Here is a 17,258-nt window from a genome sequence, read left to right as displayed (position 1 = left end):
TTCCTCCGGCAGTTCTCAGTTCCAAGGAAGACATGCTGTTGTGGAAATCTGAGAGACCTCTGGATCCCAGCCCTGGTTCTACCAGAGGTTTGCTGGGTGTCTTTCCCTCTCTGGGTCTCGAGGTCCTCACCTCTCAAAGAGGAGAGCTCGCTAGTAATTGTCTCGGAGGAATGATAGAGTTCAGACCTTAGGTTTGAAATCTGGGCTGATGTTTACAAGGAGCGTAATCTTAAGTAGGTCATGGAACCTCTCTGAGCCTCAGTTTCTTCATCTGTAAAATGGAGCCTCAAAGATTAGCTACCGGGCAGGGTTGTTGTGAGTATTAAATGAGCCAGTGTTTGTAAAGTTTTCAGCACAGTGCTGGCCCCCAACAAATCCTCAAAACATGTTAGTCATTATAATCATCACTTTCTAGTTCCAGAATTCCATATTTCATAGAAAAATGAGGCCCAGTTTACTTTTTTTGCCCACGATGATGGCAGAAATTATGAGTAAGAGTATTATTTTTGAGTGCTTACTCTGTTGCAGGCGCTCTTCTAATTACTTGACAAAAGTTGTAGTTTTAGATCTTCCCATTGACCCCACAAGGGAAGTACTCGTGTGTTTCCCACTCTGCAGATGGAAAATAAGTGGAGGCAGCGGGAAGTAAGGTGGCTTCTCTAAGGCCCCACGGTCTGTAAGGGATAGAACCTGACTTTGGAACCTATGAGGCTGAGCTCACACTTGTAACCATTGCCTTGTGCTGCCCCTAGATTTTAACTGTATTTCTGGGACTCAGACCTAGTTCTCTGGACTCCCAGTCTGGTTGGGTTGCCCCAAACACTGAAGGTGTGAAAAGATGGGGAGCAAAGAAACTTTTCTCTACCCTTCTAGATAGTTCTGCCTGGTCTAAGAATTAAATTAACATGAGGCAGATTAACAGGAGAAAATCTAACTTAATTTCATATATATGGGAACCCCACATATATGAGAGGTTCAGAGACAGAAAGGTAAAATGAGGTAGGTGTGCCATCCTGAGCTAAGGAATAGGCTAGAGGCCTGGGGCTCCAGAGGGGAGGAGGGTAATTCACAGGATGATGAGAAGAGCAGACGTTCAGTAATTAAATGTTTGCCTGTCATCGGTCATAAAATGTTATTTCTGGCAATAACTCTCATCCGGGGCACGGCCCCCAATTTAAATTCTTTAACGGAGCAGGGAAAGTTCCTCTTGAGCCCACAGGGTCTCCATTGCCTTCAGCTCAAAATAAATCATGTGCCAAAGTGGCACGTCTGGGGGGAGGGATAAATTAGGAGTTTGGAATTAGCAGAATGAAACTGCTACATATAAAATGGATAAACAACAAGTCCTACTGTATAGCACAGGGAATTATATTCAATACCTTATAATAAACTATCATGGAAAAGAATATGAAAAATATATATATGAATCACTTTGCTGTAAACAACAAGTCCTACTGTATAGCACAGGGAATTATATTCAATACCTTATAATAAACTATCATGGAAAAGAATATGAAAAAAATATATATTCATATATATATATATATATATATATATATATGAATCACTTTGCTGTACACCAGAAACTAACACAACCTTGTAAATCAACTATACTCCAATAAAAAGTTTTTTAAAAAGGAATAGAAAAATTCAAGACCAGATAGCTTCACTGGTGAATTTTACCAAACAGTTTTAAAGGAGAATTAACACCAATCCTTCTCAAACTCTTTAGAAAAATAGAGGAGGAACACTACCTAACTCATTCTCTGAGGCCAGAATTTCCTTGATACCAAACTAGATGAAGGAATCACAAGAAAAAAAAAGATAGACCAATATCTTTTTACAATATTGATGCAAAAATCCTCACCAAGATACCAGCAAACCAAATCAAGCAGCAGCACATAAAAAGAAAAATATGCCATGACCAAGTGAGATTTATCCCAAGAATCCATGGCTGATTAAACGTATGAAAATAAGTCAATGCAGTACACACGTTAATAGAATGAAAAAATAACCACATGATCAAAGTGGCACATCCTGGGGAGGCCTGTTCTGACCCCCTTCACAGACAACATCAGCCAATCAGGGAAACCCAGTAGAGCCTGGACAGTGAGCCTTTATGGAGGCTCAAGAGGCCATACGAGACATGGGCATCACCGGGAAGCTAATAGTTAGTATGGACTTCAGCTCAAGAAACGTTCATGGAACCTGCCATTATGCCTGGGATGTGTTAGGACCACAATAAGTATTGCATGCATGCATGAGCGAATGAATGAATGATGGCTGGAGGATGAGTGAATGACATAGAGTCTTTGTACCGGAAGAAGAATGATCGTCCCTCTAACCTTCCAGGTTCTTGGTGGAGACCCCCACCCTCCATAATAAATGACAGACTTAACAGGAGAAAAACATGTATACCATCTGTATATATGGGAGATACCCAAGAAAACTGAGTAACTCCCCGAAATAGCCCAAACCACCAGCTTAAGTACTATCTTCAGCTGAAGACAAAAGAAAGATGTAGGGTAACGGGAGGCGTGATGGGGGTGGGGGGAGAAGGAAAGGCCAGTTCTGGGAGGAGACCAGGAAGAGCACAGTAAGCAAGGGTATGGTACTGATGCAGATTTAAGTTGCTGCCTTCTCCATGGATAAGAGTTTTAGAGATTTAGTCATCCTCTTTCAGACACAGAGAGGAAGACACCCTCAGAAATATAAGATTTCGCCTCTTCCAAAAGAGTTAACTTCTACTCAGTTTTCAGAGTTTCTCCTGTGTCTGCTGTTTCTTAAAAAATAACCAGCCCCCAGATAACCTGTATGCCAAAGAGGCATATTTCGGGAGTGGCAAATTCTGTTCCCCTTTGCCATGTTCTGGGTGAGGCGAAAGAAACTGTAAATGGGGTCCAGAGAAGGGAGTGATTGGTGAGGATCTCAGAAAATTTCATGATAAGGCAGATGAGTGAAGTCATACATTAATTCCAGCTTAATCAGCATTTCCTGAGCACTGCCCGTGAGCCTAGGACTAGGCTAGTCTCTATAATGGAGACGAAAAATGGCATCCAACAGATACCTATTGCACACCCAGCCAGCCCCAATGCTGGGCACTGAGCAACAGTAAGCAAGAAGACAGACACTGTTTCTGACTTCCTGGAGCTCCCAGACCAGTGGAAGGTGTGATCAAGTCGAAAGGAAGCACAAAAATGAATGAGTTTTTACCGTCCTGTGCTAGCGCGTGCCTATGTGTAACTCCTGAGGCAAGACAGAATGATGGCTGATTCTTCCTCCTCCTCCTCCTTCTTTCTCTGTCTGTCTCTCTTCAGTTTCAGAGACCTCACGACTATTCCCCTTCCTTTCGATTTGGCACGGTGCCCAACGGCAGTACGGAGAGAAACATTCGGAACAACTACCCCTACATGCATCAGTACATGACCAAATTTAATCAGAAGGGAGTAGAGGATGCCTTGGTCAGCTTGAAAACAGGGTAAGGATGACGGTTTCTTTTGCTCTGCAGGCCTGCCCATCCACACACCTTACAGAAAATGACTCTGCACGCCTTGCCTTTGTGCTTGTCTGCCCCCACTGTTGTATGTTCTCGAGAGCTGAGCCGAGCCGGAAGTCAAGGAGGCCCCCAGTTGAGGGCTGCTTTTGCTAATCTGATGAGTATCACAGGCTTCCTTCTGAGTTGTGTTCAGAAAAAGCAAATCCAGGACACTTTGAAATGCAGAGAACCAGAGGGGTTTCTTAAACTGATAAAGAAGTTGATCCAACTCACTGGGATATTTTAGCCAATAGGGAGATCTAAGGAGATGGAGTTTATTTTAAGTGGTGAAAACAAAGTACTGTACATTTTTATCTGATTTTAGATAGGAGTTTATGGCATGTGGCTTTCTGTGAAAACTAAGGGTGTCACATTGAGGAAGGAGAAAGGAAATACGGAGAGAAAAGCTGAGAACTCAGTCTCTCTAAAGGTACAGCTAACATTTCTGTCTACCTGTTGGCATTGCGGAGGACAGCAGACACGAAATAACTGAAACTGTAAACAGAAGACCTGTTTTATGACCTTGGACAGTTCTTCAGTCGCTCTCAGCCTCATACATAAAATGGGAATAATGATAGGACCTAATTCATAGGACTTTTATGAGGATTAAGAGAGAAAATTTGCTGTAAAGCATTTCGGACAGTGTCTGGCACAGAGATAGGACGTAATTTCTAATGTTGTTATTTGGTGTAAAGGTTAAATTCTATTCCATGGACTCTTCGACTTTTTGAAAAGTCAGGGAAGTGTGAAATGTGTTTTTGAAAGGGTTCCATTAAAAAAGATTCTGTTTTAAATGAAAGGATTGTTTATTAAGGAGAGTTTTGCTTATCCAGAAAATTTACTTACGTGGACCATCTCAATTGTCAGGGATCCCTGGCAAGTAAAACGGGATGTAGTGCATTCTCCTTGCCGATCAATGCACAACTTCTTCCTGTGGGCTGTTCTGCAGGCCCATTGCGAAGGCCTTGCTGCTTCTTTGTGTCTGGTGGGGCAGAGGGGGCCCCTCTAAACCATCAAGCCCGGATCTCTGCATAATTTCCAGGAGCTTTGGCCAATGACGTTTTGTCATTTCAGTCTCTTTGGAATCTCTTTGGTATCTCAACAGGGGCTGGGACAGCATTTATTTAGAAGCTGAACCCATTTCTTATCTAAAACTCATTCACACCCTGCTCATTCTGGCTTGGAATGACTTTTTTTTTTTTAACTTTTTACTAAAAAGCATAACAAAAAATGCAGAAAAATACAAGTATTAAGTATACTGCTGGATGACTTTGTCCAAACTGATCTGACAATCCAGGTCAATTAACAAGATGTCACCAATCCCTACAACCCCCCACCACACACACACACACACACACACACACACACACACACACACACACACACACACCCCTCTTCCAGTTACTATCTTCGTGGATCATCCTCACTTCTAAAGCAGTAGATTCTTGTGCCCTGTTATTCTAACATATAATAAAATCATACCGTATGTTTTCTTTTTTGTTTGTCTTTATTTGACTCACCGTTCTGTTAGTGAGATCACTGTGTGTCATTCCAGTTCTTTCATTCTCATTGCTGTGTAGAATTTCACTGTGGGGATATACCACAATGCACACATCTTTTCTAATCTTGATGAACGTTCGGGTAGTGTCCCATGTGGGGCTATTATGAGTAAAGCTCCTAAGGGCTTTCTCCTACATGTCTTTTGTTGAACAAGTGAGTACATTTTTCTTGTTATATACCTAAGAGTGGAAATTGCTGAGCTACAGAATGTGGTATGTTCAATTTTAGTAGATACCAGAAAAGACAAATTTTTGATGACTTTGCACCTTAGCCATGGGTATGGGTTTTTGTTTGTTTTCACTGTGGTCTTTTCATCGTATATACTGTTGCTTTGGACAGACCATGAGCGTAAATGTGCTGACAATGGTTAGAAAAAATGGTTGAAGGCTGGCTGTTTCCCTCCTCATCCATCTGCCACCCAGAGCACAAAATGGGTTGTTTTCTTTCTTTTTCACTTTTTTAAAATAATGCAAACAAAAAGGAGTCGAGAAATAGAAACCATCCCTGGCCATAAATTGTACAAATTGTTCTCGGGAAGCCATATAATAGTTATAACATCCATCTTAGCAAACTTGGGCAGATGGTGGGTTTACCCTATATTCAATCTCCCATGAGGGAGATGCATGACACTGTCACTTTAAACTCAGAAACTAGAGCTAAAGGGGTGTGAGTCTTCTTTTTCAGAAATAACTACATGCACCCTTAGGGGTGAGGACATTCCTGCTCATTCCTGGAGATTCTGTCTCAGTGGAGTTAATATCAGGGGAAACCACTTACATGTTTAACAGGCTCCTCAGTGAATTATTTAAGTTGTTTAAATTAAATTTTGAATAGATAGTACATTTACATGATTCAAAAATCAAAAAGTAGTATATGAAAAGATAAACAGTGAAGAGCCTTCCTTCTACACTGTTCCTTATTTGCCTAGTACTGTCCATAGTAGCCACATTTACTGCTTTCCTCTGTGTCCTTCCAGATCTTTCTCTATCAAAGCATAAACAGCTACAGTTATTTTTTAAAGATTTATAGTCTTTCATCTTGTGAGTGTATCATACAGTATGTAGTCAGTCTCCGACTAATGGATATTTGGGATATCATTTTTTGTTGTTACAAACAATACTGCGGTGAATATCCTTACCTATGTGTCATATCCGATGTCAAATAAATTTCTTGGACTGCTGGTCAAAGACTACACGTAATAGTAATTTTCACAGACTTTGACAAATTTCCCTCCCAAGGAAATTCACCTTTACCATCAATGAATGAGGGTACGTATCTTCCCAAAATCTTTGCCAACAAAGATTGTGTATCATCACTCTTCTAAAATTTTGCTAAGATAATAGGTAAAACATGTGACAAAATATTTTTTAATATGCACCATCTTGTTCTCAGTAGATTTTTACCAAATGTAATGAAAAGCCTTCTGCAATTTCTTTTTTGAAAGTGTGCCTTATTTTTTTCTGTTGATTTGATGGTTTTTCTTATTAATTTATCTATTAGAGAAATGATCCCTTTATTTGTGATGTGATTACAAATGTTTGTCCCAGTTTTTTTGCTGCTGTTAGTTTGTCTTTTGAGCTTGTAGATATTTTTTTCCACGGAGATCTATGTTTGTTTTTTTTTTTATTTTTTATTTTTTTGCTGTACGTGGGCCTCTCACTGCTGTGACCTATCCCTTTGCGGAGCACAGGCTCCGGACGCACAGGCTCAGCGGCCATGGCCCACGGGCCCAGCCGCTCCGCGGCATGTGGGATCTTCCCAAACCAGGGCACGAACCCGTGTCCCCTGCATCGGCAGGCGGACTCTCAACCACTGCGCCACCAGGGAAGCCCCGAGATCTATGTTTTTTGTAGTCACACCTATCAATCTTTTTTATGGCTTCTGGAGTTGAGTTGTAATTCAAAAATCCTTTTCACTCAGGTTACGAAATAAGCTTCTCCCGTTTTCTGTTTTCTACACCAAAAATATATTTTCTACACCAAAAATATTCCGAATATTTTTAATATTTGGAATTTTTCTTGGTGTAGAGTATGAGAGGTGAATACAGCTCCTCAAATGATTATGAGAACCAAAATTTAATGGCTGCCACCACCGAACTGACAAACTCTTTGTGTTGATAGTATCTGCTCATCGTCCCAAGACTTCTGTCTTTCAAGTGTCTACTACACCACACTTAGTTGCCTTTTACCTCTCCCATCTCATTTGCTTTTAAAATTTTTCATCATGAAATACATTACTTTAAAATATGAAATGTTGGGCTTCCCTGGTGGCGCAGTGGTTGAGAGTCCGCCTGCCGATGCAGGGGACACGGGTTTGTGTCCCGGTACGGGAGGATCCCACATGCCGCGAAGCGGCTGGGCCCGTGAGCCGTGGCCGCTGGGCCTGCGCGTCCGGAGCCTGTGCTCCGCAACGGGAGAGGCCACAACAGCGAGAGACCAGCGTACCGCAAAATAAATAAATAAATAAATAAAAATAAAATTAAAAAATAAATAAAATAGGAAATGTATTATTAAATAATTTTACAAGAGTAAATATGAAGGTTTAAGGAATAATAAACCAAACTTTTCATGTAATAATAATAATAAACTCCAGCTTTAAAAAATAGTTATTCCCTCCCTTCACCATGTACAGCATCTCTAGAAGTTTCTATCCCTCTGGAAGGTAGAGGGAGGTGCCCTATGTGTTTCTGAATTGTTGAATTTCAGGATATTGCTACCCCCAATACCCTTAAATCCAATGAGGCTTTGCTTAAAAATCCCAGAGCATGTAGCTCAGCTACTGGGTCCTGCCCCTCCACCCACAAGTCTCAGTGATATCTGTGGCTTAGTGAGTATATGTTCGTACACACGAGGGTCAGTGAAATGGGGAAGCTTCTTTATGGGTTGTAACTTCCTGGAAGAGTCTGGGACACAAGAGGGATTTTGCATTATGGTTGAATGAGGGTCCCAACTTGGTTTGAGTCTGGGCTAGCTGTGGCCTTAGACAAGTCATGTCACCTCTCTGAACCTCAGTTTCCCTATCTAAAAAGTGAAAGGGCTGTATTCTCCAATCTCTGAAATAATTCTGAGATTCTGTTACTCGTGTCAACACTTGAACACTTATTTAGAACTTTCCAAAATACAAAATCCAGACAAACCACAATTATAAACAGCTGTCTTTTTTTTTTTTTTTTTTTTTTTTTTTTTTTTTTTTTGCGGCATGCGGGCCTCCCACCGCTGTGGCCTCTCCCGCTGCGGAGCACAGGCCCCGGACGCGCAGGCCCACCGGCCATGGCTCACGGGCCCAGCCGCTCCGCGGCATGTGGGATCCCCCCGGACCAGGGCACGAACCCGCGTCCCCTGCATCGGCAGGCGGACTCTCAACCACCGCGCCACCAGGGAAGCCCAACAGCTGTCATTTTTGCAGAAAGGATTTAGAATAATTCTCCAAAGCTGGGTGTCTCCAAGCCTGGCCAGTGGACCAACTCTACCTGAATCAAATGGTTACTTGTAAAAACGCAAATTTCTGGACCTGACACAAGACCTTCTCTTTAATGATGGAGCCTGTGAATTTGCATTTTAACAAGGATGCTGCTGCTCCAGGTGATTTTGATACAAGCTAAAATTTGAGAACTACTATTCTAAAAGAGTTCAATAAATACATTACGCATATAAAAATATAAACATGTAGCTTATCTTCGGGATGCAGAATCACCTAAGAGCACAGGGACAGAGAAACTTGAAACTGAGTTGTCAAGTGTCATTTGAAACTAAGTTGTTAAGTATCATTGTTTGTTGAAATGTATAATAAATGGAGATAAAGTATCCCAGAAAATATCAAGCAAATCAGTGAGAAAATAGAATTTGCACCGAATGTTCGTTGTACAAACATAGGTAAGGTTTTCCAGGAACAAGTTCTGTTCTGACATGTGGGGTTCTCCCGAACCAAAGGTGGACGAGCATTTCATGACCCCAGGTTTCTACACCAGCGTTTCGCAGAGCGTAGTCTGAGTCTGAATCAGTAGGGGTGCTAATAAAGATGTGGATTTCTGAGCCCCACTGAGCCAACAGAACCAGAATCTCTGGGGCAGGGGCCTGGGGATCTGCATGCTTTAAGAAGCTCTTCAGGTGATTCTGATGCACGCGAATCAGATTTGGGGACCATCTGCTTTAGAAGAGGGAACTGAAGCTGAAATGAGTGGAGACAGATTTAGGTTTATAAATGCTCAGTCATCAGAAGCTGACGTTCTCCAAGCAGTTTTGGCAAGTAGGCAAAACTGCAAGCATAGCGCTTATGCCAGATTTAAATTAAACAATCAACATTCCTACGACTCTGAAGAGACTAATATTTGAAGACATAGTGGGATGGTTTATGTTTTTTATTTTAACTGGTTTTCATGTCCAATTATGTGTATATAAATTTATGAAAAAGTCCCAGTTTCCCTTAGAAGCTTTAATTTTCGGCCTTCAGGCCCCCCAGTCCCCTGTCTGATTTCATTTCCAGCCCAACGATGTTGGAAAACAGATGGGCATCTTTTGCCTTCACTTACATTGAGTAGTTTGGGAGAAGAATTGGAAAGGAGGGTTGCCTTTTGCCAATAGGCATTTTTCTGCAAGGCCCAAACTGTATAATGTGTCTGTAAAAATAAAAGGATGAGGGTGGTCACATCTATTTGCAAGTGTCAGAACTGTCTTTATAGAAGAGGGGAGCACCGAACCCCTGTTCTAAGACACAGCTTCTCCAAGCCTGTAGGGGTGAGGAATCCGTGTTTTGAGAGGTTAATTCATTGAATATTGAGAGATGGTGTTCTGTGAGGAGTGGACAGGACCAAGAAGAGGAAGGGCTCAGAATGAGCGGAGGCGTGGAGGAACACAAATTTAGGTTTGGATGAGTTAAGTCGGCAGTGCCTTTGGGACAACATCATCATATTTCATCTCTGCATTGGTTGAAACCTAACAATCTGTGAGATGCAGCTCCAAGCGCTTCACATGCATAATCTCATTTAATCCTCAGAACACTTCTAAGAGCTGAGTACTATCACTCCTATGACCTGACTACTATTACTCCTATGACCTGAGTATTATTATTCCTCTGAGCTGTGTACTATTACTCCTATGAGCTGGGTACTGTACTCCTATGAGCTGGGTACTTTACTCCTTTGAGCTGGGTACTATTACTCCTATGAGCTGGGTACTTTAAGAGATGAAGAACCTAAGGCTCTACAAAGTTAACTAATTACCCAACACGCTATTTAACTAAGAACTTACATTGTAGAATTATGGGCTGTAGGGGTTAGGCTTTCTTCCCAACTTGGCAATGCCAGGGAGGCAGCTGGATATATGAGGTCAGAGCTCAAGGGAGAATTGGAGACTGAAGTTACATATTATATTACTGGGGAGGAAGAAATGTTCCTCTACCCTTCTAGATTCTTATGGCCGGTCTGAGAATTAAACCTACGTGAGGCATATTAACAAGAGAAAATCAAACAGAAGTTTAATAACGTGTATACATGAGAGAGGCCTGAGCAACTCTCCAAAATGTCCAAACCGTCACCTTAAATACCATCTTCAGCTAAAGACAAAAGAGGATGTTGAGGGTAGTGGTTTGGGACTTCAGAGGGGAGGAAGGCAATTCATATGGAGATGGAGGAGCAAATGCTTGGTAAATAAACACTTGTTGGACCAGGCAGAGACAATGTAGTACACTCTGATCTCTAGGCCCTGCCTAGAGTTTTACTCACCACACTGAGGCCACCATATTCTCTGCTGATAGCTCTAATCTGGGAACAGGCCCTCAATCTAATTCTTTCAGGCAGTTAGGAGGAAGGTCAGAGTTTCTTCTTGAGTCTTTTGTGCCTTGATTGTTTTCAGCTTGAAGTAATCTGCATGCCATAGAGATTATTTGTGGAGGCAAATTATAATATATATATGTATATATATATTTAATATTGTATATAATATACATGTATTATATAATACATAATTATCAATTGACAATCTGGGAGTTGATAAGATCATAGCATCCTTCATTCCATCCTCAAAGGAAACTGGTCCAGGAATGTTGAACTTGTCAAGGTAGACCAGGAAGGCATAAGGATGCTCATTGATGTTGAGTTGCCATGCAGAGCAAATTCTTTCAAGGGTGCCATCTGAGCACGATTTATGAGCTATATTTTGTCAGTCAAGCAGAATCCCACTCAGAGGGTTCATTTCCAGATGCTTAGTTCGATAACAGGCATAGACCTCAAGGTTCGGTGAGCTGTTCTCTTAACTGGAATAGCGTCGTCTCCAGAGAACATCGGATCTACAGTGACCTGGTTTCTGAGATCCACCCCCACACTGCAAGTGAAGCTCAGAAATAATTGCTACCACATCAGAGAGGTAGGAATTTTACCCTTAATAAAAACTCAAGGAAGCAGAGACAGTCTCTTTTTTGTACTTGAAATTATCTCTTGTGAAACTCCATTAAAACTATATTAATGGATGTTCAAGGCCACCCATAAAGTATTAAAAATAGAAAAACATGGGGGAAAAGTTGAATAAAATGGCATCCCAATTCCGTAAAGATGGAAGGAGAAGGAAAGAGAGAAAAGAAGAAAGGAGACTGAAATGAAATACATCAGACGTTATCAGAGATATTGCTAGATGATGAGGGTTGTGGGCTTCTTTCTACCCCTCTTATACTTAACACATTTTCTGCAACAAAAGTATTACTTATAATAAGAAGAAAAAAAGTTTCTTCTGAACATAATTCTTCAGTTCTTCCTGCATTTCCTTCGGGTATTTGTACATATGTTCATGGTTTACACACATTGAATCGGTGTCCATGCAAATTTATTTGACTTTTCTCAGTTAAATCTATAAGGTTTTGTTGGACAATTATCACATTTAATGACTAGGGGATACTTCACTGAGCTAGAGGAAGATTAATTAATTTAACTTTTACTGCTATGCATTTTCATCATACCTTGTCTGGCACTGGAGGGCCCTCCAAGAAATAGTTATTTCAGAAACCTTGCTGATAGCATTATTGTACCAATTTGTTCACAATGTCATTCTACCTCATTTCTCAGACTTCTATACCGTAAACAGCATTGTTTTTCTTCACTGTAAGGTTCTTTTATCTTGTGGACAACGCAAGTCCTGTAACTACTCATAGTGTTCTTTTTGCTTGGGTTTCTACATAATTTGGAGCTTAATTTATGATCTTCTGTTAGCAACCGTGGAGAGCTTATGGCCTGAATATCTGCTTTAAGACTTTCCCTAAGCCCTTACCTGCTATTCCATCTCAGAATTCAGTTCACTCACATTGCTTTGTCCATATGTTTAAACCTTCTTCTACTGCAGTTTGAATAACCTGCCTGAATTGTTTTGGGAACTAAGAGAGGTATTTCAAACTGACAGATACCATTTACTGGGAGCTTACCTATGTGCCAGGTACTGTCCTGAATCCTTTGCCTGCAGTATCTTATTTAAACCTCATAACAACCCTATGAGATAGTGATTATCATGATTTTCATTTACAATCGAGGAAATAGGCACAGAGAGATTAAAATAGCTCGTCTGTGGTCACACTTGCTCCAGAGCCTATGCTTTGAGTCACAACTTAAAATACTAAAGATGAACATTCCCGTAACAGTGCACAATTAGCCCGTTTCTAATTATGCAGTATTATACAAAACCAAGAACTAATTTTGTTCATAATTTAAAATGTCTCTTTTTCCTTTGAAAGTCTTGATACCGCTTTTAAAACAGTCAATATTTCTTCTTTCATTGAAATGGAGAAAAAAATGAACTCACAGAGGAAAACCAACCAAAAGAAGGCTGTATTCCTTGTATTCAGATACACGTGGTTAGGAAATTCTCCCTGGGGAGACTGAACAAGCAGGAGCTTCCTGGCAGATTCCTTCTTCTAGTCTCCTTAGGAATCACCTCTGCTTATTGACTGTCAGATGCACATGGAGACTTCAAATATGTCATCTCATTTCATCCTGATTCAACTCTACCAAATAGGTGTTCTCTCCATTTTGCAGAAGGTGAAACTGAGGCTCAAGGAGCAGAAGCAACTCGTTCAAAGGTTACGTGATTGGCAGAGCTGGCATTCAGACTCAGCCCATCATCTCTTTCTACTCATGACACCTAACTGTCTGCTTGTCCTGACAAGTGAAGGATTCTGGGAAGGGTTGGACACCTTTGTTATGAGGCGTATGAGGCTGGGGGTGGGGGGTGGGGAGGTAGAACCAGGGAAGTTGGCGCTCCTACCCATCAGTGGCTCAGATTTGGAAAATCTCAGTAGTGTGCTTCCTTTCTCTCCACTTTGAAAACTGTAAACAAGCTCCCTGTGACCCAGGTGCTAAAATGGTCTCGGTGTTAAAGCATCAGCCCTGTGTGTTCTCTTGCTCTAGCAGCAGGGGGAGGAGTGAGTTTTCCTGGTGCCTGGCTAGCTCAGGCCATGGGAGACCTTAGCACAGGTTGGGAGATGCTGTCCATACCCCGTGGTGAGTGTTTGGGGCCTAGACAGCAGCCTCTGCGTTAGCAAGTCCAGCCTCATTCCATTGAGAGAAATGCAGGTGGAAGAGCAATAGGAATTCGGGTACCATGCCTCAGGTTCCCATTGTGGTAATTCTCTGTGGCTGCCATAACAAATAACCACAAACTTGGGGGTTTAAAACAAGAGAAATGTATTCTCCCCTAGTTCTGGAGTCCAGAAGTCTAAAAGCAAGGTATTGGCAGGGCCACACTCCCTCCAAACGCTCTGGGGAGAATTGTCCTGTCTCTTCCCGCATCTGGGGCCTCTTGGCTTGTGGCAGCATCGTTCAGATCTCTGCCTCTGTCTGTATATGACCTTTTCCTTGTGTGTCTCCTCTTTTTTCTAATTTATTTATTTATTTATTTTTGGCTGCATTGGGTCTTTGTTGCTGCACGCGGGCTTTCTCTAATTGCAGCGAGCGGGGGCTACTCTTAGTTGCAGTATGCAGGCTTCTCATTGCGGTGGCTTCTCTTGTTGCAGAGCACAGGCTCTAGGTGCGTGGGCTTCAGTAGTTGTGACATGTGGGCTCAGTAGTTGTGGCTCGCAGGTTCAGTAGTTGTGGCGCACCAGCTTAGTGCCTCCGCAGCACGTGGGATATTCCCCGACCAGGGCTCAAACCCATGTACCCTGCACTGGCAGGCGGATTCTTAACCACTGCGCCACCAGGGAAGTCCCTCCTCTTTTTATAAGGGATTCTTCTTCTAAGTCATCAGATTTAGGACCCACCTAAATCCAGGATGATTTTGTCTTGAGATCCTTCACTAATTACATCTGGAAAGACCCAATTTCCAAATAAGATTACATTCCCAGGTTCTGGTGGATGTGAATTTTGGGAGGACACTATTCAACCCAACACACTCCCCTAGGCACCAGTGTGACCTCCTCTGACAGGTGTCCGATGTGAGCACTGCCGCAGAGGGCTCTCCTCCGGGGTCTGTGGGGGAGGCCTCACCGCCCAGCGCTCCACCTGCGTATGCGCTGTGGGGAGTGGCCTTGTAATGCACCCCAATGCCCAGTGCACGTGAATGCAGTACGGACTCTTGGGTGTAGACCGCCACCATTGGGCAATGCGATTATTAATGCTAGCTAGTGTCCATCCCTGCTTCCTAATCTCAGTTGCTTAGTTGTCCTTGCTCTGTGCCAGATGCTCTTATAAGCACTTTACCTATAATACTTCATTTAATCTTCACAACCGCCCTGTGAGGGTTGGTACATCCACCATTTCCACTGTGTACACAGAGAAACTGTTGTCGGGGTTGGGGGAGAAATTTTACTCGACTCTTCTAGCTTTTTCCTGGCTGGTTGAAGAATTAAATTGACAGGAGATAGATTAACAGGAGAAAGTCAAACAAAACTTTAATAACATATATACATGGGAGAGACCCAGGAGAACTGGGTAACTTACCAAAATGGCCCGAGCCTCACCTTAAATACCGTCTTCAGCTAAAGACAAAAGAGGATGTTGGGGGTGGGACTTTGGGACTTCAAAGGGGAGGAAGGCTGTTCACATGGAAACGGAAGAGCAAATGCTTGGTAAATAAACGTTTGCTGGGCCAGCAGAGACAGTGGGACACAGAGAGGAGTCTGATCTCCAGGACCTGCCTGGTGTCCTCCAACACACTTAGTCTGTATTCTTTGCAGACATCTCTGGTGGTAACTATATTCTGAGAACAGACCCTTCATCTAAGTTCTTTAGGCAGGTAAGGAGGAGGTAAAAAGAAAGGCTTCCTGAGTCTTCGTTTCTTAAAAATAATCAGCCTAGGGGCTTCCCTGGTGGCGCAGTGGTTGAGAGTCCGCCTGCCGATGCAGGGGACGCGGGTTCGTGGCCCGGTCCGGGAAGATCCCGCATGCCGCGGAGTGGCTGGGCCCGTGAGCCATGGCCGCTGAGCCTGCGCGTCCGGAGCCTGTGCTCCGCAATGGGAGAGGCCACAACAGTGAGAGGCCCGCGTACCACAAAAATTAATAATAATAATCAACCTAACTTGGTCCTCATGCCAAAGAGACACAATTTAGGACGGCACATTTGGCCCCCCTGCGCTGTCATTGCAGAGGTTGAGTCCCTTGCCAGGCAAGCTCGTAAGCTTCAGAGCTGGGATTTGAACTGGCTGTAGAATTTATGCCCTTAACCACTACGCTGCATTGCTTCTCATTAAAAAATATATTCTCATTGTAAAAAATGCAGATAAATAAGCATCCATTTGACCACATCCCAATCCCAAATCACCCCCATCCCCACCAGGTAAGCACTGTTATCTGTCTGACATACTTGCTGTTTCTCCTAGACCTTTGTTAGATGCATTTGCATATCTTTATATGTTCACACATAATTATAAAATTTTGTTCTGTGGGATGCTATCAAACTCTGTGCAGTAAGGCACAGTTTGGTTTTCAATTAATAATGTGTTATTTTTTTCAAGAGAAATTAAATTTATTTTGAGCTAAATTGTGAGATGTAGCAAAAGCAGCGCCTACCGTGAAATTTATGCCATCAACCAAATACACTGGTAAAAAAATAGATGGGTAAACGATAATGCAAGCATCTACCTTAGGAAAAAATAAGAAGACGATATAACCACAAAGTAAGCAGAATAAAATTATAAAAATCAGAAAAGAAATTAATGTAATTGTGGAGAACTGAAGGAGAAAAAAATTTTAAGCTAGCTCTATGAGTTTTTTTCTTTTTGGCTGCATTGGGTTTTCGTTGCTGCACACGGGCTTTCTCTAGTTGCAGCGAGCGGAGGCTACTCTTCATTGTGGTGCGTGGGCTTCTCACTGTGGTGGCTTCTCTTGTTGCAGAGCACGGGCTCTAGGTGTGCGGACTTGCAGTAGTTGTGGCGCACGGGCTTAGTTGCTCAGCGGCACATGGGATCTTCCCGGACCAGGGCTTGAACCTGTGTCCCCTGCATTGGCAGGCAGATTCCTTTTTTTTTTTTTTTTCATACACACTGTATTTTATTTTTACAAGAGATAAATAAACTGACACCAAGCATCGTAAATGGATGACCACAACAAAAGCAACAATGATTGCAATTACCAAACACAAAACACACTCATACTATGTCATAATATTGACATTCAGTCCAGTAATCCTCCACTGTAACAGCTCCTTTACTTTGCAGTGAAAATTGATTTGTATATTTTTTGCCTCTGAGTCCTTGTGGGATTTCTTTTTTATTATTCAAACAGAAAGTCACAAAAATTATAGTCATCCTCATCAGTTCACTCAGTCCCATGTAATTAATTTTTTTTAATCTTGATCTTTTGTTAGCACTTTTATGAATTCATGCTATCAAACTCTGTGCAGTAAGGCACAGTTTGGTTTTCAATTAATAATGTGTTTTGAAGCGCTTTCCATATCTGTAGGTGTCTTTTGCCTTCATTCTCTTTGACGGCTGGAAAGAATTCCATGGTTTGCCTACATCACAGTTTATTAGACTGTTTCCCTCCGGGGAGCTCTTAGTAATATGGGCATGTTAAAACTCCATGATGAGTCCTCTATGCACTTCTGCAAGTAATTCTCTAGGAATGATCTCAAGAAGTAGAATTTCTGGGTCAGAGTATTTATACCTTCTAGAAGAGGTTAGTCTTATTCAACTGGTTGATTGATTGATTAATTGACTTATTTTCTGAGTGACCCCATGGTGCATAGCATCAA

At 42.1% G+C, this 17,258-nt stretch overlaps 1 protein-coding gene across 1 annotated transcript in view; it reads left to right on the top strand.

Annotated features, from left to right (window-relative positions):
• GRIN2A (glutamate ionotropic receptor NMDA type subunit 2A) overlaps positions 1-17,258 on the top strand; it is a 365,357-nt gene that overhangs the window by 301,007 nt on the left and 47,092 nt on the right. Inside the window, exon 11 of the mRNA XM_059038424.2 lies at positions 3,318-3,478. Coding sequence (XP_058894407.1) covers positions 3,318-3,478 — 161 coding nt within the window. The remainder of the gene's footprint in view (positions 1-3,317; positions 3,479-17,258) is intronic.

This window comes from Kogia breviceps, chromosome 14 (assembly GCF_026419965.1).
Source record: "Kogia breviceps isolate mKogBre1 chromosome 14, mKogBre1 haplotype 1, whole genome shotgun sequence".
Lineage (NCBI taxonomy): Eukaryota > Metazoa > Chordata > Mammalia > Artiodactyla > Physeteridae > Kogia > Kogia breviceps.
Note: the sequence above shows the minus strand (reverse complement) of the source record. Positions and strands in the feature narration are given on the sequence as shown.